Here is a 19606-nt window from a genome sequence, read left to right on the forward strand (position 1 = left end):
AGTCGGCTGCCATTGCCCACCACCGGGGTGGAAATGGCACAGCCAGCGGACTTGCTCATGGTCATGGAGGCATTCGAAAACGATAAGACCCCCATTACGGCCCATCAGATCAGGACCTGGACCAGCCAGGATTCTTTACTGTCCTTGGTAAAAACCTGTGTCCTTCAGGGGAGCTGGTCCAGTGTCCCAGCGGAGATGCAGGAGGCGATTAAGCCATTCCACAGGTGCAAAGACGAAATGTCCCTGCAGGTGGATTGTCTGTTGTGAGGCAATCATGTGGTCTTGCCCAAGAAAGGCAGAGATACGTTTATATGTGAACTGCACAGCACCCTCCAAGGCATTGTAATGATGAAAGCCATAGCCAGATCCCATGTGTGGTGGTCTGGCATCGCCTCAGATTTAGAGTCATGCGTGCGCCAGTGCAACACTTGCTCTCAGCTGAGCAATGCACCCAGAGAGGCATCGCTAAGTTTGTAGTCGTGGCCCTCCAAACTGTGGTCAAGGATCCACGTGGACTATTTCTAGGCAAAATGTTTTTGGTTGTCGTGGACGCTTATTCAAAATGGATTGAATGTGCGATAATGTCTGTAAGCACGTCCACAGCCACTATTGAAAGCCTACGAGCCACGTTTGCCACGCACGGCTTGCCTGATGTCCTAGTCAGCGACAATGGGCCGTGCTTCTCCAGTGCTGAATTCAAGGAATTCATGACCCGCAATGGGATAAACACGTCACATCTGCTCCGTTCAAGCCCGCATCCAACGGCCAGACAGAACGGGCTATTCAGACCATCAAGCAAAGCTTGAAACGTGTTTCGGAAGGCTCCCTGCAGACCCAGCTGTCCCGAGTGCTGCTAAGCTACCGCACCAGACCTCACTCACTCACCAGGGTTCCCCCAGCCGAGCTGCTCATGAAAAGGGCGCTAAAAACAAGGCTCTCTCTTGTCCACCCTGATCTCCATGATCACGTGGAGGGCAGGCGGCATCAACAAAGTGTGTACCATGACTGCGTAAATTTGTCATGCGATATTGAGATCAATGATCCCGTGTTTGTGCTCAATTATGGACATGTTCTGAAATGGCTTGCTGGCACGGTCACAGCCAAAGAGGGGAATAGGGTGTTTCAGGTCAAATTGGCCAATGGACAAATGTACAGAATACATTTGGCCTATATCAAATTGTGGTTCACCAACAACTACGAACAACCTGAAGAAGACACCGCCAACTTTGACCCTCCAACACACACACATGTGGCAACTGACATCATGGTTGACCACGAAGCCGAACGCACCATCCCCAGCAGCCCGGCAAGGCCGGCTGCCCAACAGCCCAGTGAAGAACTAACCAACTTACCCACACCCGCATTTCTACCGAGACGATTGACAAGGGAGCGAAAAGCCCCAGATCGTCTCACCTTGTAAATAAGTATACTGTTAACTTCACGGGGGAGTGATGTTATGTATTTAACCCCTTGTAACCTGTATTACATTACCATCAGAGGGCCTACCTGTTGGAGTCCCAAGGGATCCCAGCATCCCTTGGGAGCACTATATATAAGCAGGCCACCCACAAGGAACCTGCACTCTGGAGTCTCATTAAAGGAGCTAAGGTCACACTTGCTCATTGTACACAGTACTCAGTTTCATCCTTTATTATGAGTGTACCAACTACATTTAAAATGTACTTCATTGGCTGTAAAGTGATTTGAATGACCCGAGGTCTTGAAAGGCACTATTTAAATGCAAGTTCTTTCTATTTTCATATATCGGTGTATAATGTGTGTGCTGAAAACATGCAGGAGTATCTAGTCCTGGAAGGTGGCCAGTTTCTTGAACCAGCCAGCAGTCTAAAGGGTAAAGGTTAACTGTGGGCCGGTTACAGCATATGCTCTTATTGTTTGCTTTTGAGTTCAAATTATGTTCTTCCAGTCACTTCACCAGTTCCTGCATGTCGCAAGAAAAGTGGTTCTGATGTGCCGTGTTGCCATGAATCTACGTGTGGCATCTAAGGCCTTCATGGAGGTCTGGGCGACATTGACAAAGTACGGCAGCAAGGATCAGACTGAAGAGGTAAGATCATCCACTATGTTCTGAAAATGTTGGCTGCAAATGTAATACTGTAGGTTGGAAGCTTAGCCCACCCGTTAGTGCAAATAACTAGTTTCACAGCACCTGTATAACAGGAATTCCTAGGAAAATTCATCAGTTTGAAGCTATAGATAGAGGTTGAGAAATGAGGAAAGTTAAATGAGTGTTAGAGAAGGGGAGCCATTTCCAGCTAGTTACAGGTCAGTTTTGGGTTGGTGAAACAGAATAAGGCAGGAACTGACAGTGTGTGCGGTCCATTCTAGCAACCGATGAATGATTTAGGCCATTCTTACCCTGATGCTATTGCATTTATCTCTCTGTTACTAACTGTCAGGAGACTTTGATTGAGTCTCTACTTTCATTGGTGCTTGTATGAGTTTGGGAGACAAGGGACGATCTAGATCGCCCATCAAAACTCAGAACTGAACACTTAGCTGGGCTTCAGAGGGCTATGGGTATAGCTGTGTGTTGCTTTTTGGCGGGGGGTGGGGGCGGGGATGGTGGAGGAGGAGAGAGGATGAGACACATGGAATTACAAAGAATTTACAGCTCAGGAATAGGCCTTTCAGCCCAACTGGTCTATGTTGATGTTTATGCTCCACACGAACCTCCCCCCACCTTCCCCGAGATTGCTAATTAATCCTCTCTCATTACACAACAGCCAGTCTAAGATGGCCTCCCCCCTAGTTGGTTCTTCGAAATATTGGTCCAGAAAACCATCCCTTATGCAATCCAGGAAATCCTCCTCCACCGTATTGCTTCCAGTTTGGTTAGCCCAATCTATATGCATATTAAAATCACCCATGATAACTGCTGCACCTTTATTGCATGCATCCCTAATTTCCTGTTTGATGCCCTACTACTGTTTGGAGCTCTGTACACAACTCCCACTAACATTTTTTGCCCTTTGGTGTTCTGCAGCTCTACCCATATAGATTCCACATCATCCAAACTAATGTCCTTCCTAACTATTGCATTAATCTCCTCTTTAACCAGCAATGCTACCCCACCACCTTTTCCTTTTATTCTATCCTCCCTGAATGTTGAATGCCCTTGGATGTTGAGTTCCCAGCCCTGATCATCCTGGAGCCACGTCTCTGTAATCCCAATCACATCATATTTGTTAACATCTATTTGCACAGTTAATTCATCCACCTTATTACGGATACTCCTTGCATTAAGACAGAAAACCTTCAGGCTTGTTTTTTTAACACGCTTTGTCCTTTTAGAATTATGATGTAGTGTGGCACTTTTTGTTTCTTTCCTTTGTTTACTCGGCCTTCCACTATTGCTTTTTACCTTTCGACCATCTGTTTCTGACTCCATATTACTTCACCCTATCTCGCTGCATAGGTTCCCATCCCCCTGCCATATTAGTTTAAACACTCCCAAACTGCATTAGCAAATGTTACCCCCAGGTCATAATTTCCAGTCCTGCCCAAGTGCAGACCGTCCCTTTTGTACAGGTCCCACTTCCCCCCAGAACTGGTTCCAATGTCCCAGGAATTTGAATCCCTCCCTCTTGCACCACTGCTCAAGCCACGTATTTATTCTAACTATCCTGCTCCATCTACTCTGATTAGCACATGGCACTGGTAGCAATCCAGAGATTACTACCTTTGAGGTCCTACTTTTTAATTTAACTCCTTGCTCCCTAAATTCAGCTTGTAGGACCTCTTCCTGCTTCTTACCTATATCGTTGGTACCTACATGTACCATGACAACTGGCTGTTCACCCTCCCTCTCCAAAATGCTCTGCAGCTGCTCCAAGACATCCTTAATCCTTGCACCAGGGAGGCAACATACCATCCTGGAGTCTCGGTTGTGGTCGCAGAAACTCCTATCTATTCCCCTTACAATAGAGTCCCCAATCACTATAGCTCTCCCACTCTTTTTCCCGCTCTTCTGTGCAGCAGAGCCACCCATGGTGCGATGAACCTGGCTGCTGGTGCCTCCTCCTGGTAAGTCAGCTCCCCTAACTGTATCCAAAACGGTATATCTGTTTTGGAGGGAGGTGACCGCAGGGGACTTCTGCACTACCTTCCTGCTCTTGCCTTGTCTCTTGGTCACACATTCACTATCTGTACTAATCCTTACCTGCGGTGTTACCAACTCACTAAATGTGCTATCCACAACATTCTCAGCATCGCGCATGCTCCAGAGTGAATCCATCCGCAGCTCCAGTGCCATCATGCGGTCTGTCAGGAGCTGCAGCTGGTCACACTTCCCGCACACATAGTAGTCAAGGACACTGGAAGTGTCCCTGACTTCCCACATAGCACAGGAGGAGCATGACACGGGTCCGAGCTCTCCTGCCATGACTTAACCCTTAAATTAATCTACATACTAAAATTTACTTAAATACCAAACAGTTACTTAGTAGTTCGCTGCCAATTAAACCAATCTAAAAGTCAGTCTAAAAGAGAGTTATACTTACCATTCGAACAGCCAACCACTTACCAGCTTGGCTCTGACATCGCCACTCAATTTCGCACCCCTCTATCTTTGCCTGCAGCTAGTTGGGCTGGTCACTGGGCCTCCGTCTCCTATTCTTGCACTCCTTATCAGCTGCTCTAGTGTCAGCACTGGTAGGAACAACAAGACAAAATAGCACCTGCCACCCCCATTTCCCGAACTCACCCACTTACCAAACTCACGAATGCCACTCTTTGCTGCTGCACTCTGTGCTCTGCACGAGCTGCCTCGTTTTAAACTGTATCTAGGTCAGATGACTCACTACTGGTCAGTTGTTTATGAACTGGTTTTAACTAGCTGCTAATTGCCTGCTACTGGAGAGTTACCTTGTTTTTCTCTGCCTAAACCTGAAAGATTCCCAACTATTTAAGTTTTCCCCTTTAAATTAAACTGCTACTTACTTAGAAGCTACTGGCAATTGCCATTAACAATTTACCCCAGCCTCCAAATGGTTTAAAGCGAATAACCCTGAAAACTCACCCCCTTACCAAACTCACGAATGCCACTCTTTGCTGCTGCACTCTGTGCTCTGCACGAGCTGCCTCGTTTTAAACTGTATCTAGGTCAGATGACTCACTACTGGTCAGTTGTTTACGAACTGGTTTTAACTAGCTGCTAATTGCCTGCTACTGGAGAGTTACCTAGTTTTTCTCTGCCTAAACCTGAAAGATTCCCAACTATTTAACTTTTCCCCTTTAAATTAAACTGTTGTTACTTAGAAGCTACTGGCAATTGCCATTAACAATTTACTCCAGCCTTCAAATGGTTTAAAGAGAAGAACCCTTAAAACTCACTCACTTACCAAACTCACGAATGCCACTCTTTGCTACTGCACTCTGTGCTCTGAACGAGCTGCCTCTTTTTAAACTGTATCTAGGTCAGATGACTCACTACTGGTCAGTTGTTTATGAACTGGTTTTAACTAGCTGCTAATTGCCTGCTACTGGAGAGTTACCTAGTTTTTCTCTGCCTAAACCTGAAAGATTCCCAACTATTTAACTTTTCCCCTTTAAATTAAACTGCTACTTACTTAGAAGCTACTGGCAATTGCCATTAACAATTTACCCCAGCCTCCAAATGGTTTAAAGCGAATAACCCTTGAAACTCACCCACTTACCAAACTCACGAATGCCACTCTTTGCTGCTGCACTCTGTGCTCTGAACGAGCTGCCTCTTTTTAAACTGTATCTAGGTCAGATTACTCACTATTGGTCAGTTGTTTACAGAACTGGTTTTAACGAGCTGCTAATTGCCTCCTACTGGAGAGTTACCTTGTTTTTCTCTGCCTGAACCTGAAAGATTCCCAACTATTTAACTTTTCCCCTTTAAATTAAACTTCTACTTACTTAGAAGCTACTGGCAATTGCCACTAACAATTTACTCCAGCCACAAATGGTTTAAAGAGCATAACCCTTGAAACTCACCCACTTACCAAACTCACGAATGCCACTCTTTGCTGCTGCACTCCGTGCTCTGCATGAGCTGCCTCTTTTTAAATTGTATCTAGGTCAGATTACTCACTACTGGTCAGTTGTTTACCGAACTGGTTTTAACTAGCTGCTAATTGCCTCCTACTGGAGAGTTACCTTGTTTTTCTCTGCCTAAACCTGAAAGATTCCCAAGCATTTAACTTTTCCCCTTTAAATTAAACTGCTACTTACTTAGAAGCTACTGGCAATTGCCACTAACAATTTACCCCAGCCTCCAAATGGTTTAAAGAGAATAACCCTTAAAACTCACCCACTTACCAAACTCACGAATGCCACTCTTTGCTGCTGCACTCCGTGCTCTGCAGGAGTTGCCTCGTTTTAAACTGTATCTAGGTCAGATGACTCACTACTGGTCAGTTGTTTACAGAACTGGTTTTAACTAACTGCTAATTGCCTCCTACTGGAGAGCTGCTTTGTTTTTCTCTGCCTAAACCTGAAAGATTCCCAACTATTTAAACTTTCCCCTTTCAATTAAACTGCTACTTACTTAGAAGCTACTGGCAATTGCCACTAACAATTTACTCCAGCCTCCAAATGGTTTAAAGAGAAGAACCCTTAAAACTCACCCACTTACCAAACTCACGAATGCCACTCTTTGCTGCTGCAGTCCGTGCTCTGCACGAGCTGCCTCTTTGTCCCTTGGGAAAGAGTGACCATAATATGGTGGAATTCTACATTAGGATGGAGAATGAAACAGTTAATTCAAAGACCATGGTCCAGAACTTAAAGAAGGGTAACTTTGAAGGTATGAGGAGTGAATTGGCTAGGATAGATTGGCGAATTATACTTAAGCGGTTGACAGTGGATGGGCAATGGCAGACATTTAGAGACCGCATGGATGAAGTACAACAATTGTACATTTCTGTCTGGCGTAAAAATAAAAAAGGGAAGGTGGCTGAACCGTGGCTATCAAGGGAAATCAGGGATAGTATTAAAGCCAAGGAAGTGGCATGCAAATTGGCCAAAAATAGCAGCTGGGGACTGGGAGAAATTTAGAACTCAGCAGAGGAGTACAAAGGGTTTGATTAGGGCTGGGAAAATAGAGTACGAGAGGAAGCTTGCAGGGAACATTAAGACGGACTGCAAAAGCTTCTATAGATATGTAAAGAGAAAAAGGTTAGTAAAAACAAATGTAGGTCCTCTGCAGTCAGAATCAAGGGAAGTCATAACGGGGAACAAAGGAATGGCAGACCAATTGAACAAGTACTTTGGTTCGGTATTCACTAAGGAGGACACAAACAACCTTCCGGATATAAAAGGGGTCAGAGGGTCTAGTAGGAAGGAGGAACTGAGGGAAATCCTTATTAGTCGGGAAATTGTGTTGGGGAAATTGATGGGATTGAAGGCCGATAAATCCCCAGGGCCTGATGGTCTGCATCCCAGAGTACTTAAGGAGGTGGCCTTGGAAATAGCGGATGCATTGACAGTCATTTTCCAACATTCCATAGACTCTGGATCAGTTCCTATCGAGTGGAGGGTAGCCAATGTAATCCCACTTTTTAAAAAAGGAGGGAGAGAGAAAACAGGGAATTATAGACCGGTCAGCCTAACCTCAGTAGTGGGTAAAATGATGGAATCGGTTATTAAGGATGTCATAGTAACGCATTTGGAAAGAGGTGACATGATAGGTCCAAGTCAGCATGGATTTGTGAAAGGGAAATCATGCTTGACAAATCTTCTGGAATTTTTTGAGGATGTTTCCAGTAGAGTGTACAAGGGAGAACCAGTTGATGTGGTGTATTTGGACTTTCAGAAGGCTTTCAACAAGGTCCCACACAAGAGATTAATGTGCAAAGTTAAAGCACATGGGATTGGGGGTAGTGTGCTGACGTGGATTGAGAACTGGTTGTCAGACAGGAAGCAAAGAGTAGGAGTAAATGGGTACTTTTCAGAATGGCAGGCAGTGACTAGTGGGGTACCGCAAGGTTCTGTGCTGAGGCCCCAGCTGTTTACACTGTACATTAATGATTTAGACGAGGGGATTAAATGTAGTATCTTCAAATTTGCAGATGACACTAAGTTGGGTGGCAGTGTGAGCTGCGAGGAGGATGCTATGAGGCTGCAGAGTGACTTGGATAGGTTAGGTGAGTGGGCAAATGCATGGCAGATGAAGTATAATGTGGATAAATGTGAGGTTATCCACTTTGGTGGTAAAAACAGAGAGACAGACTATTATCTGAATGGTGACAGATTAGGAAAAGGGGAGGTGCAACGAGACCTGGGTGTCATGGTACATCAGTCATTGAAGGTTGGCATGCAGGTACAGCAGGCGGGTAAGAAAGCAAATAGAAACATAGAAACATAGAAAATAGGTGCAGGAGTAGGCCATTTGGCCCTTCGAGCCTGCATCGCCATTCAATGAGTTCATGGCTGAACATGGCATGTTGGCCTTCATAGCGAGGGGATTTGAGTACAGGGGCAGGGAGGTGTTGCTACAGTTGTACAGGGCCTTGGTGAGGCCACATCTGGAGTATTGTGTACAGTTTTGGTCTCCTAACTTGAGGAAGGACATTCTTGCTATTGAGGGAGTGCAGCGAAAGTTCACCAGACTGATGCCCGGGATGGCGGGACTGACATATCAAGAAAGACTGGATCAACTGGAGTTCAGAAGAATGAGAGGGGATCTCATAGAAACGTTTAAAATTCTGACGGGTTTAGACAGGTTAGATGCAGGAAGAATGTTCCCAATGTTGGGGAAGTCCAGAACCAGGGGTCACAGTCTAAGGATAAGGGGTAAGCCATTTAGGACCGAGATGAGGAGAAACTTCTTCACCCAGAGAGTGGTGAACCTGTGGAATTCTCTACCACAGAAAGTTGTTGAGGCCAATTCACTAAATATATTCAAAAAGGAGTTAGATGTAGTCCTTACTACTAGGAGGATCAAGGGGTATGGCGAGAAAGCAGGAATGGGGTACTGAAGTTGCATGTTCAGCCATGAACTCATTGAATGACGGTGTAGGCTCGAAGGGCCGAATGGCCTACTCCTGCATCTATTTTCTATGTTTACTTCATCTCACTCTATCAGCATTACCTGCTATTCCTTGCTCCCTCATATGTTTATCTAGCTTCCCCTTAAATGCATCGATGCTATTTGCCTCAACTATTCCATGTGGTTGCTAGTTCCACATTCTAAGCACTCTGCTGAATCCTTTAATAGATTTATTAGTGAGTTATGGCCCTAGTTTTGGACTCCCCCACAAGTAGGAACATCTCCTCTACATTTACCCTATCGAACCCTTTCATAATTTAATAGACCTCTATCAGGTCACTCCTCAGCTTTCTCTTTTCTCGAGAAAAGATCCCCAGTCTGTTCAGTCTTTCCTGATAACCTCTCAGTATAACCTCTCAGTTCTGGTATCAGCCTTGTAAATCTCTTTCTGTAGCTTTTGCAGTGCCTCTATATACTGTTTGTAATATGGAGACCAGAACTGTTCACACTACGCCACAGTACTCCACAGTACTCCAAGGACATACCTCATTGGTTAAGGTATTTTGTCTAGCTTGCTACCCCTAGGATGGATAGGTACTTTAGTGTCTGCTTGCTGCCACTCTACAGCTGTGCAGCTGACACAGCACAATGCGTCGGCACAGACCGAATGGCGTCTCTCTGTGCTGTATGATTCTACCCTCTAGTGTCGGAGGGCTGAGTTATGCGGAAAGCTTAATAAAACTTGGAAATGAGGCAAATAGGAGGGATTCCGTGGAGCCATGTAAAAGATGAAGTTTATTGGAAAAGGTTAATCTTGAGCCCTATTTTAAGTTAAGCTCAAACTGTAGCTCAAGGGGGCATCAGTACTAACTCGATAAAGGCTAGTTCAGAAATAATATCAGAGAACACTTCTTCATGTGAACATCTGGGACTCTGAATTGGTTCCTGGGCTCGGATTTTAACTCTCCCCATCTGGCAGAAATTGGTCGAGGGGGCGGAGCGCAGTTAAAATGAGGCAAGTCACTCAGACCCATTGCCTCCCGCCATGTCCCGATGATAATATGCTCTTTTGAGCATGCGCGTGGGACACCCGCAGGAAGGAAGTGGGATCCTTCAATATTCAGATAGGGTCTTGGCGATGTAATTGGGAGCTATTTCAGTCAGCAGCTTCACTCTGCCCTCCACCCCCTGCCCAGGTTAGACCTGTCAGGAGGGGGACTGAGGACCTAGGCAGCTAAATTTTAACATTTCAATTGAGGCTTCCTGTGTGCGAGAGTGCTCCTTTGGGCCTTACAAGGAAGCCTTGGGCCTCCCACTTGTCCCCCACTGTGGCCTCCTGTGGCCCAAATTCCTGCTACTGCCTGCAGATCAGGTGGTGAAACTGGCCGGGTTCGGGTTCAGGTGGGGGTGGAGTCGAAGAAAATTGATGCACATGAAGCTTAGACGTTAAAATTGTCCCAGCTCTGACCTCTGAGTTAAGTCTGGGTGTGCAGTTCCCAACCCCGACCCCCATCCCCAACCCCCACTAAAATCAGGACTCTAGTTTCAGGATTCTAGATCCTGCACGACTACTACTTCGTATGGCTGATGTAGATGTGGAGCGACAACTATCATTTTATATTTAGGTGCCTAAGTCAGATAATTTCATCAGGAGTAGTGGAGTGTATCGCTGTGATGCCTCCTTGTATTTGTGAATTGGTTATTGAGTTATTGTATGTTTGATGGTCTGTTCTGGGTGACCACAGTCGCACACTGGAGAGGTTTTAATTCTCTATTTGTGCGACATGTATCTGCATCTGCCATGGTTTGTGCGGATACGGTTTAGGATTGCCCATAAGCATCACAGTAGATCAAAGCCAAGGATCTTCTACACCAGGTCTTTCACAAGATGTTTCTTTCCAAGCATCATCGGGGTTGAAGTCGTGAAGGAGGTGCAAATTACCACTACACAGAGCACGTTTGGTTTTGGCACCTTCAGTTTTCTCTTGGATCTTCTCTCCTGCCCTCCTGGGCTACCATTAGGCATACAAAGGATTAACATTGGTCGCTTTCTATTTTATTCTAACAGGAACAGAAGGAATGCAGCAGAGTAGCTTTTGACTTACAATACTTCAAGGCACAACATGTAAGTAGGTCCCCTGTATTCCTGGTTTGACTAATGTGCAAAATGGTCATTTGAAAAAGAAAAATTCAGGGACTCGGAGGGAAGTCGTTGCCCTTGATGCTTTGGTTAGATTGATAGTAGGCAGAAACCAACAGGCTAAATCTAGAATCTTACTTCAAAGTATGTCAGACCAGAGGACTTAAATTAGTGAAAAGGGCATTTGGAACACGTTACAAAGAAGGACATAGGAATTACAAGATAGAAACGGCCCAACTACTCCGTGTTGGTGTTTATCCTCGGTAGTAATCCTCATCCCATGTTCCCACCATGTTTCCACATCCTTTTATCCCCCTTTCCTTCAACCACCTATCTAACCTAGTCTTAAATGTTGACATGGTTGCTGCTTGGTAGCACTCTCATCTCTGAGTCAGAAAGTCATGGATTTGAGTCCCACTTCAGGGACTTGAGCCCAAAATCCAGCCTGACATTCCATTGCAGTACTGAGGGAGTGCTGCAGTGTCGGAGGTACCACCTTCCAGATGATATGTTAAACCGAGTTCCGTCTGCCCTCTCAGGTGGATGTAACAGATCCTACTATTTCGAAGAAGAGCAGGGGAGTCCTCCCTAGTGTCCTGGCCAATATTTATCCCTCAACCAACATCATAAAAACAGAATATCTGGTTATTATCACATTGCAGTTTGTGGGAGCTTGCTATGTACATTGGCTGCCGCGTTTCCTACATTACAACAGTGACTACACTCCAAGAAGTACCTCATTGGCTGTAAAGTATTTTGGGATGTTCTGAGATTGTGAAAGGCACTATATAACTGCAAGTTCTTTCTTTCAATCAGTAACTCCACTAGTGTAATCCACCATCTCACAGCCATCAGCGTAAAATAAAGGTTTCTCCTGCTCTCTGTCCCAAAACTCATATAGGATGTTAGGAAGAATTTCTTTACTCCAAGGATGATAAAGGTTCATAATAATGTCACGCAAAGTAATTGAGACATAAACAGCAAGGCTGGTCAAAGTGAAACAGTTTACTTAGGGTACTGAAGGGATGGGCTTTGATGGGCTAAATGGACTTTTCACACCCTTGACTGTTTTATCGGTGTCCCCAGGAACACCTTTTTAAATAATGAACTTTTCTTTTATTTAGCGACTTTCACGAATAACCCTCATCAAAACCTCAACCTGCCACGCTTAACACCAGGGAATGCACTAACATGGAATTTCCCAGTCATGTTCCATAAAAATTCAATCTGGGGATATGGGCTTCACTGACAAGGCCGACAGTTATTGTCCATCCCTAGTTGCCCTTGAGAAGGTGATGGTGGGCCTGCATCTTGAATTACTGCAGTCCGAGTGAGAAGGTGCTCCCACCGTGCTGTTAGGATATTTGTCATCGCTGGAGCAGATCACAGTGTCCCAATTCCATTCATTCTGTTCTTCATCCTATGTTAAACTTGAATATCTGAGGTTTCATTGTAATTGATAACTTATTTGTGTTCCACAGAATAAACTTTCCATCAGAGTGATTCAGATCACCATGAAAGTGCCCGAGCACAGGTCGCTGGAAGAGTTAGAATTGTTGTTAATTGCACTGAGATCTTTGCTAAGCTTCAGACAGTACAGCAAGTCCTACCAGCTTTTGCTGGCGAAAATAATGAGATATGAACGGTAGGTGGGCGACTTTGAGACATCCTCGACCAGGAGAATGAGTCAACAGTTAAAGCAGAGGGTTTTGGTACAAGCAGTAATGGGAAATAGAGTCTATTGCTGTATTGGCGCTCTCTACCGGAGTGTGCTAAAATACATAGTTATCTTCAGAATATGTTCCTGATTCATGTTCTCCGAGTGAGGCAAATATCCCAACTTACCTGGTATGGAATTTTGGGTAACTTGGCACGGTGGACTCGTGCCCACTGGAAAGTGGATTTTGTAAATAAAAAACAACTGTCCCATCAAGCCTAACCAAGCTTGGTGTGAGCTTGGTGTGTTGTAACTTGTGAACACCAGACTCCACTCCATTCCCATCTCACTCAGGAAGCCATGCAAACTCCTGAGAGAGACAAAATAATCTTAGGCCAATTTAGCAAATAAACGCTTAGAAAATTCCATCTGATCCCTGGTCACTGACGTCAATCAACCACACTCTAGGACACCATAGATATCAAATTCCAGGAGACTCTGTTAAGCAAGTTCCAGGAGTCCATCTGAAGCAAGTTCCAGGAGACCATGTTGAGCAAGTTCCAGGAGACCGTGGTCAATAAGTTCCAGAAGACCATATTAAGCAAGTTCCAGGAGACCATGTTCAAGGAGACCATGTTAAGCAAGTTCCCGGAGACTGTAAAGCAAGTTCCAGGAGTTCATGTTAAGTAAGTTCCAGGAGACCATTTTGAGGAATTTCCAGTAGACCATTTTAAGAATCTTCCAGGAGACCATGTTAAGCAAGTTCCAGGAGACCGTGTCAGCAAGTTACAGGAGATATTTTTAAATAAGTTCCAGGTGACCATGTTCAGCAACTTAAAGGAGACACTTTTAAGCAAGTTCCAGGAGACCATGTTAGCAGGTTGCAGGAGACCATGTTAAGCAAGTTCCCGGAGAACATATTAAGCAAGTTCAAGGAAACCATGTTAAGCAGGTTGTAGGAGACGGTTAAGCAAGTTCCAGGAGTTCATGTTAAGCAAGTTGCAGGAGACCATGTTGAAGAATGTTCCAGGAGACCATATTAAGCAAGTTCCAGGAGACCATGTTGAGCAAGTTCCTGGAGACCATTGAGCCAGTTCCAGGAGACCATGTTAAGCAGGTTCCAGGAGACCATGTTGAGGAATTTCCAGGAGACCATTTTAAGAATATTCCAGGAGACCATGTTAAGCAAGTTCCAGGAGACCATGTTAAGCAAGTTTCAGTTGAGCCAATTCCAGGAGACCATTGAACCAGTTCCAGGAGACCATTGAGCCAGTTCCAGGAGACCATGGTCAGCACGTTCCAGGAGACCATGTTAAGCAAGTTGCAGGAGACCCTGTTAAGCAAGTTCTAGGAGTCTCTGTTGAGCAAGTTCCAGGAGACCCTGTTGAGCAAGTTCCAGGAGACCCTGTTGAGCAAGTTCCAGGAGACCCTGTTCATCATCATCATAGGCAGTCCCTCGGAATCGAGGAAGACTTGCTTCCACTCCCAAAGTGAGTCCTTTGGTGGCTGAACAGTCCAATGTGAGAGCCACAGACCCTGTCACAGATGGGACAGACATTCGTCGGGTGAAGGGGAAAGTGGGACTGATTTGCCGCACGCTTCTTCTGCTGCCTGCGCCTGACTTCTTCATCCTCGCGCCGTTGAGATTCGAAGAGCTGAACGCCCTCCCGAATGCACTTTTTCCACCTAGGGCGGTCTTCGGCTAGGGACTCCCAGGAGTCAGGGCTTTGAGGGTGTCCTTGTAACGTTTCCGCTGCCCACCTTTGGATCATTTGCCGTGAAGGAGCTCCGTATAGAGCAATTGCTTAGGGAGCCGCATGTCTGGCATGCGAACTATGTGGCCAGTCCAGCGACGCTGATCGAGTGTGGTCAGTGCTTCAATACTGGGGATGTTAGCCTGGGCAAGGACACTAACGTTGGTGCGCCTATCCTCCCAGGGGATTTGCAGGATCTTGCAGAGACGTCTTTGGTGATATATCTCCAACGACTTGAGGTGTCTTCTGTACATCGTCCATGTCTCTGAGCCATACAGGAGGGCGGGTATTACTACAACCCTGTAGACCATGAGCTTGGTGGTAGATTTGAGGGCCTGGTCTTCGCACACTCTTTTCCTCAGGTGGCCAAAGGCTGCACTGGAGCACTGGAGGCGATGTTGAATCTCCGCATCAATGTCTGCCTTTGATGATAAAAGGCTCCCGAGATATGGGAAGTGGTCCACGTTGTTGAGGGCCGCGCCGTGAATCTTGATGACTGGGGGGCCGTGCTGTGCGGCGAGGACAAGCTGGTGGAGGACCTTTGTCTTACGGATGATAAGCATAAGGCCCATGCTTTCATATGCCTCGGTGAATACATTGACTATATTCTGGAGTTCAGCCTCAGAATGTGCGCAGACGCAGGCGTCGTCCGCATACTGCAGCTCAATGACAGAGGTTGGGGTGATCTTGGACCTAGCCTGGAGGCGGCGTAGGTTAAACAGCTTCCCACTGGTTCTGTAGTTTAGTTCCACTCCAGCGAGGTGGAGTATGGCAGCGAGGAAGATTGAGAAGGGGGTTGGAGCGATGACGCAGGATTGTTTGACCTCGGTCCAGACATGCATTGGGTCTGTAATTGAATCTGTTGATAAGGATCACGGCCTGCATGTCGTCGTGGAGCAGGTGAAGGATGTTGACAAACTTTTGGGGGCATCCGAAACGGAGGAGGACGCTCCATAATTGCTCATGGTTGACAGTGTCAAAGGCCTTTGTAAGATTGAAAAAGGTCATGTATAAGGGCTGGCGCTGCTCCCTGCATTTTTCCTACAGCTGTCGCGCTGCAAAGATCATGTCCATTGTGCCCCGTAGGGGACGAAATCTGCATTGTGATTCTGCGGGGAGCTCCTCGGCCACAGTGAGAAGACGGTTGAAGAGAACACTAGTAACAACCTTCCCAGTGGCTGAAAGCAGGGAGATTCCCCTGTATTTGCCGCAGTCGGACTTGTCCACTTTTAAAGATGGTCACAATCACTGCATCTCTGAGATCTCCCGGCATGCTCTCCTCCCTCCAACTGAGAGAGATGAGGTCATGTGTCTGCGCCCACAGCGCCTGTCCGCCATACTTTAGCGCCTCAGCAGGAATTCCATCCGCACCCGTAGCCTTGTTATTCTTGAGCTGTTTTATGGCTTTGCCTACCTCGTGCAACGTAGGGGTTTCACTGAGTGGTGGTGGGTCGCATGCTGCGGGATGGAGTTGAGAACACTCGAGTCAAAGGCAGAGTCTCGATTGAGGAGATCTTCAAAGTGCTCCTTCCAGCGGGCCCTGACAGCCTCGTGTCCTTGATGAGTGTTTCCCCGTCTTTGGTCAGGAATAGGGTGGGGCCTTGGGAGTTTGGACCGTAGGTGGCCTTGACTGCAATGAAGAATCCTCGCATATCATGGCTGACGGCCAGTTGTTGTATCTCCTGTGCTTTCTCCATTCACCACCTGTTCTTTAGGTCCCGGGTTTTTTGCTTGAGCCGTCTGTAATGTTGCTTTGCAGCTCCCGAGTTGGGTTGTTGCTTGAGGCTCAGAAATGCTCTGCGCTTACGATCTATTAGTTCTTGGATCTCCTGCTCAATTTCATCAAACCAGTCCTGGTGTTTTCTGGTTGAGTAACCAAGTGTCTCTTCACAGGCACTGGTTATGGAGACCTGGAGGGCAGACCAAGCGCTGTGGGCATTCAGCATCTCAGGGTCATCAAAACACACCAGAATAGCTGTGAGGCGCTGGCTGTACAGGGCTCTCTTAGCTGGGTCTTTAAGTGCTCCGGCATTAACTTTTTTGCGGCATTGCTTCTGCTGTCCCCTCTGCTTTGGGGCTATGTTTATATTGATGATGGATCAGATTAGGTGGTGGTCCATCCAGCAATCATCAGCTCCTGTCATGGTGTAGGTGATGCACGCATCCGTGCGATCCCTGGCTCGGACGATCGGACGATGACGTAGTTGAGCAGGTGCCAGTGTTTGCAGCGAGGGTGTTGCCATGATGCCTTGTATTTGTCCCTCTGGCGGAACAGGGTGTTGGTGATGAGGAGTTCGTGTTCTAGACATTTTGTCAGGAGTGGGGTAGCGCTGAGTTGGTTTTCCCTACCCCCTCTCTGCCAATCACGCCTCCCCAGATGGCTGTGTCTTTGCCGATCCTGGCATTAAAGTCACCCAGAAGGATCAATTTGTCGCCCGTGGGGATGTGGAACAGGGATGTCTCGAGGTTGGAATAAAAACCCTCTTTAGCCTCATCTGTTGCATCGAGTGTTGGGACGTATGCACTGATGACTGTGGCGCATTGGTTCCGGGATGGGGTAAGGTGAAGAGTCATGAGGCATTCGTTACCCCGCAGGGGGAGTCTTTGAGGCGGTCGACCAGTTCATTTTTGATGGTGAAGTCGACTCCATGAAAGTGCCGTTCTTTCTCTGGTTTTCCTTTCCAGTAAAAGGTGTAACCTCCACCATGTTCCTAGAGCTGGCCTTCCCCTGCCCGCCGGGTCTTGCTTAGGGCGGCGATGTCAATGTCAAAACGTCTAAGTTTCCAGGCAACTATGGCGGTGCGGCTTTCCGGCCTGTTCCTGTTGGAATTGTCCATAAGGGTCCTGACGTTCCAGGTCCCGAACTTCATATTGGCGAAGTGGAAGATGCCTGTGCGTGAGTTCTTTTAACGTGGGGTGGCCACTGCACACCGGCAACCACACGGGCTTAGCTGAGCAAGGTCTTGGTCCAGTGGCAAGGGGGTCCAAGACGACTGGAGACCAGGCACTGCCGTATAAGCCTAATTGCCTACGATGAGATGTTGGCCGCAATTCAGCGCCGAGTAGTGCCATTGATGGTAGATGGCCCGAGGCTTGGTTGGGGGACAGGCATTGGGAAGGTCAGCTGTCCACTGGGGTAGTTGTTTTAAAAGTTCAAGCATTTAAAAGTATTTCCAAATTATTTTTTTTTAAAGTTGCACAGGTTGATTGAAGGTTTAATAAATAAATTAAGAGTTGTTTAAAAGTTATAGGAAAAAAAAAGTTCTCCAAGTTGATAAAAATTTTTAAAGTTTTCCCGAATTGTTTAAGAAGTTTAGAAGTTGATTAAAAGTTTAAAAATTGAGTCCCTTCGGACGGTTCAGCACCGGCCCCGGAGTCCCTTTGGCTGGTTCGATGTCGGACCCGGAGTCCCTTTGGTTGGCTCAGCATCGGCCCCGCAGTCCCTTCGGCCGGTTGAGCACTGGCTCTGGGCAGAATGTTTCACAGTACTGCTGGAACACTCCACCCCAGCGCCTTTCTTGTGGCTGGCAGGCCAGCAGACCCAGAAGAGTCGGCGGGCCTCGAAGAGTCTCGGAAGAGTCGGCAGATCCTGGTGGGCCCCGAGGAGCCAGCGGGCCTCGAAGAGTCAGCGGGCCCTGAAGTGTTGGTGGGCCCCAGAAGAGATCCTGTTAAGCAAGTTTCAGAAGATCATGGTCAGCAAGTTCCAGGAGACCATTTTAAGCACGTTCCAGGAGACCATGTTAAGCAAGATACAGAAGTCATTTTTGTTGTGTATGGAGAACGAGTCAAACTGAACACTGTGAGCTCAAAGTAAAGTGTGACCTTAGTCTTTTATTGTAGGTCTCCAGAGTGCCTCTCCAACCTGTGAAGCCTCCTTAAATACCTGTGTTCCCAAGGGATTATGGGATCCCTTGGGACTCCAGAGGATGAGCCCTCTGGTGGCTGTATAGAGTAAATACAAGTTTACATATATAACAACAATCCCCCCCCCCCCACCAAAGTCAATAGTGTAACTATTTACAATGTGAGTCGATCTGGGGCCCTTGCCCTGGTTGATCGTCTCGGTGTGAAAGCTGGTGTTGTTGAATCATTTGTTGGGCCCTCGCTGGGCTGCTGTGCAGCTGGCCTTGCTGGGCTGCCTGGTGTGTTGGGTCCTGCTGGGCTGCTGTGGATGATGGGTTCTGCTTCGTGGCCAACCATGGTGCCAGTTGCCACTGGTGTGTATGTTGGGGGATCAAAAAAGATAGGGTCCAAGATGGGTTGCTCAGAATATTCCGTGAATCTGAGTTTGATTTGGTCCAAGTGTTTCCGGTGAATGAGTCCATTTGAAAGTTTGACCCGGAACACCCTGCTCCCCTCTTTGGCCACGACAGTGCCGGGAAGCCACTTGGGACCTTGCCCATAACTTGATACAAATACAGGATCATTGATTTCAATCTCGCGTGACACATTTGCGCTATCATGGTATGCACTTTGTTGAAGCCGCCTGCTCTCTACCTGTTCATGTAGATCAGGGTGAACTAACAAAAACCTTGTCTTAAGTGCTCTTTTCATGAGCAGTTCAGCAGGTGGGATCCCAGTGAGTGAGTGGGGTCTCGTGCGGTAGCTAAGCAGGACTCGGGATAGACGAGTCTGCAGTGAGCCTTCAGTTACCCTCTTCAAGCCTTGGTTGATGGTTTGCACTGCTCTCTCTGCCTGACCATTGGACGCTGGTTTAAATGGGGCAGATGTGACATGTTTGATCCTGTTGCGGGTCATGAATTCTTTGAACTCAGCACTGGTAAAACATGGCTCATTGTCGCTCACCAGGACATCGGGTAGGCCATGTGTGGCAAACACGGCCCGCAGGCTTTCAGTAGTGGCAGCGGACGTGCTAGCCGACATTATCTCACATTCCATCCACTTGGAGTACGCGTCTGCAACTACAAGGAACATTTTACACAAGAACGGGCCTGCATAGTCAACGTGTGCCCTAGACCATGGTTTGGAGAGTCAAGACCATAAACCTAGCGGCGCCTCCCTGGGTACATTGCTTAATTGCGAGCATGTATTACATCTGTGAATGCAGGACTCTA

At 46.9% G+C, this 19606-nt stretch overlaps 1 protein-coding gene across 1 annotated transcript in view; it reads left to right on the forward strand.

Annotated features, from left to right (window-relative positions):
* The first annotated feature begins 1969 nt into the window (after positions 1-1969).
* The window catches only part of LOC139255025 (cyclic nucleotide-binding domain-containing protein 2-like), an 85084-nt gene continuing 67447 nt past the window's right edge, over positions 1970-19606 (forward strand). Inside the window, exons 1-3 of the mRNA XM_070873858.1 lie at positions 1970-2068; positions 11049-11105; positions 12602-12765. Coding sequence (XP_070729959.1) covers positions 1970-2068; positions 11049-11105; positions 12602-12765 — 320 coding nt within the window. The remainder of the gene's footprint in view (positions 2069-11048; positions 11106-12601; positions 12766-19606) is intronic.

Source organism: Pristiophorus japonicus, chromosome 3 (genome assembly GCF_044704955.1).
Source record: "Pristiophorus japonicus isolate sPriJap1 chromosome 3, sPriJap1.hap1, whole genome shotgun sequence".
NCBI lineage: Eukaryota > Metazoa > Chordata > Chondrichthyes > Pristiophoridae > Pristiophorus > Pristiophorus japonicus.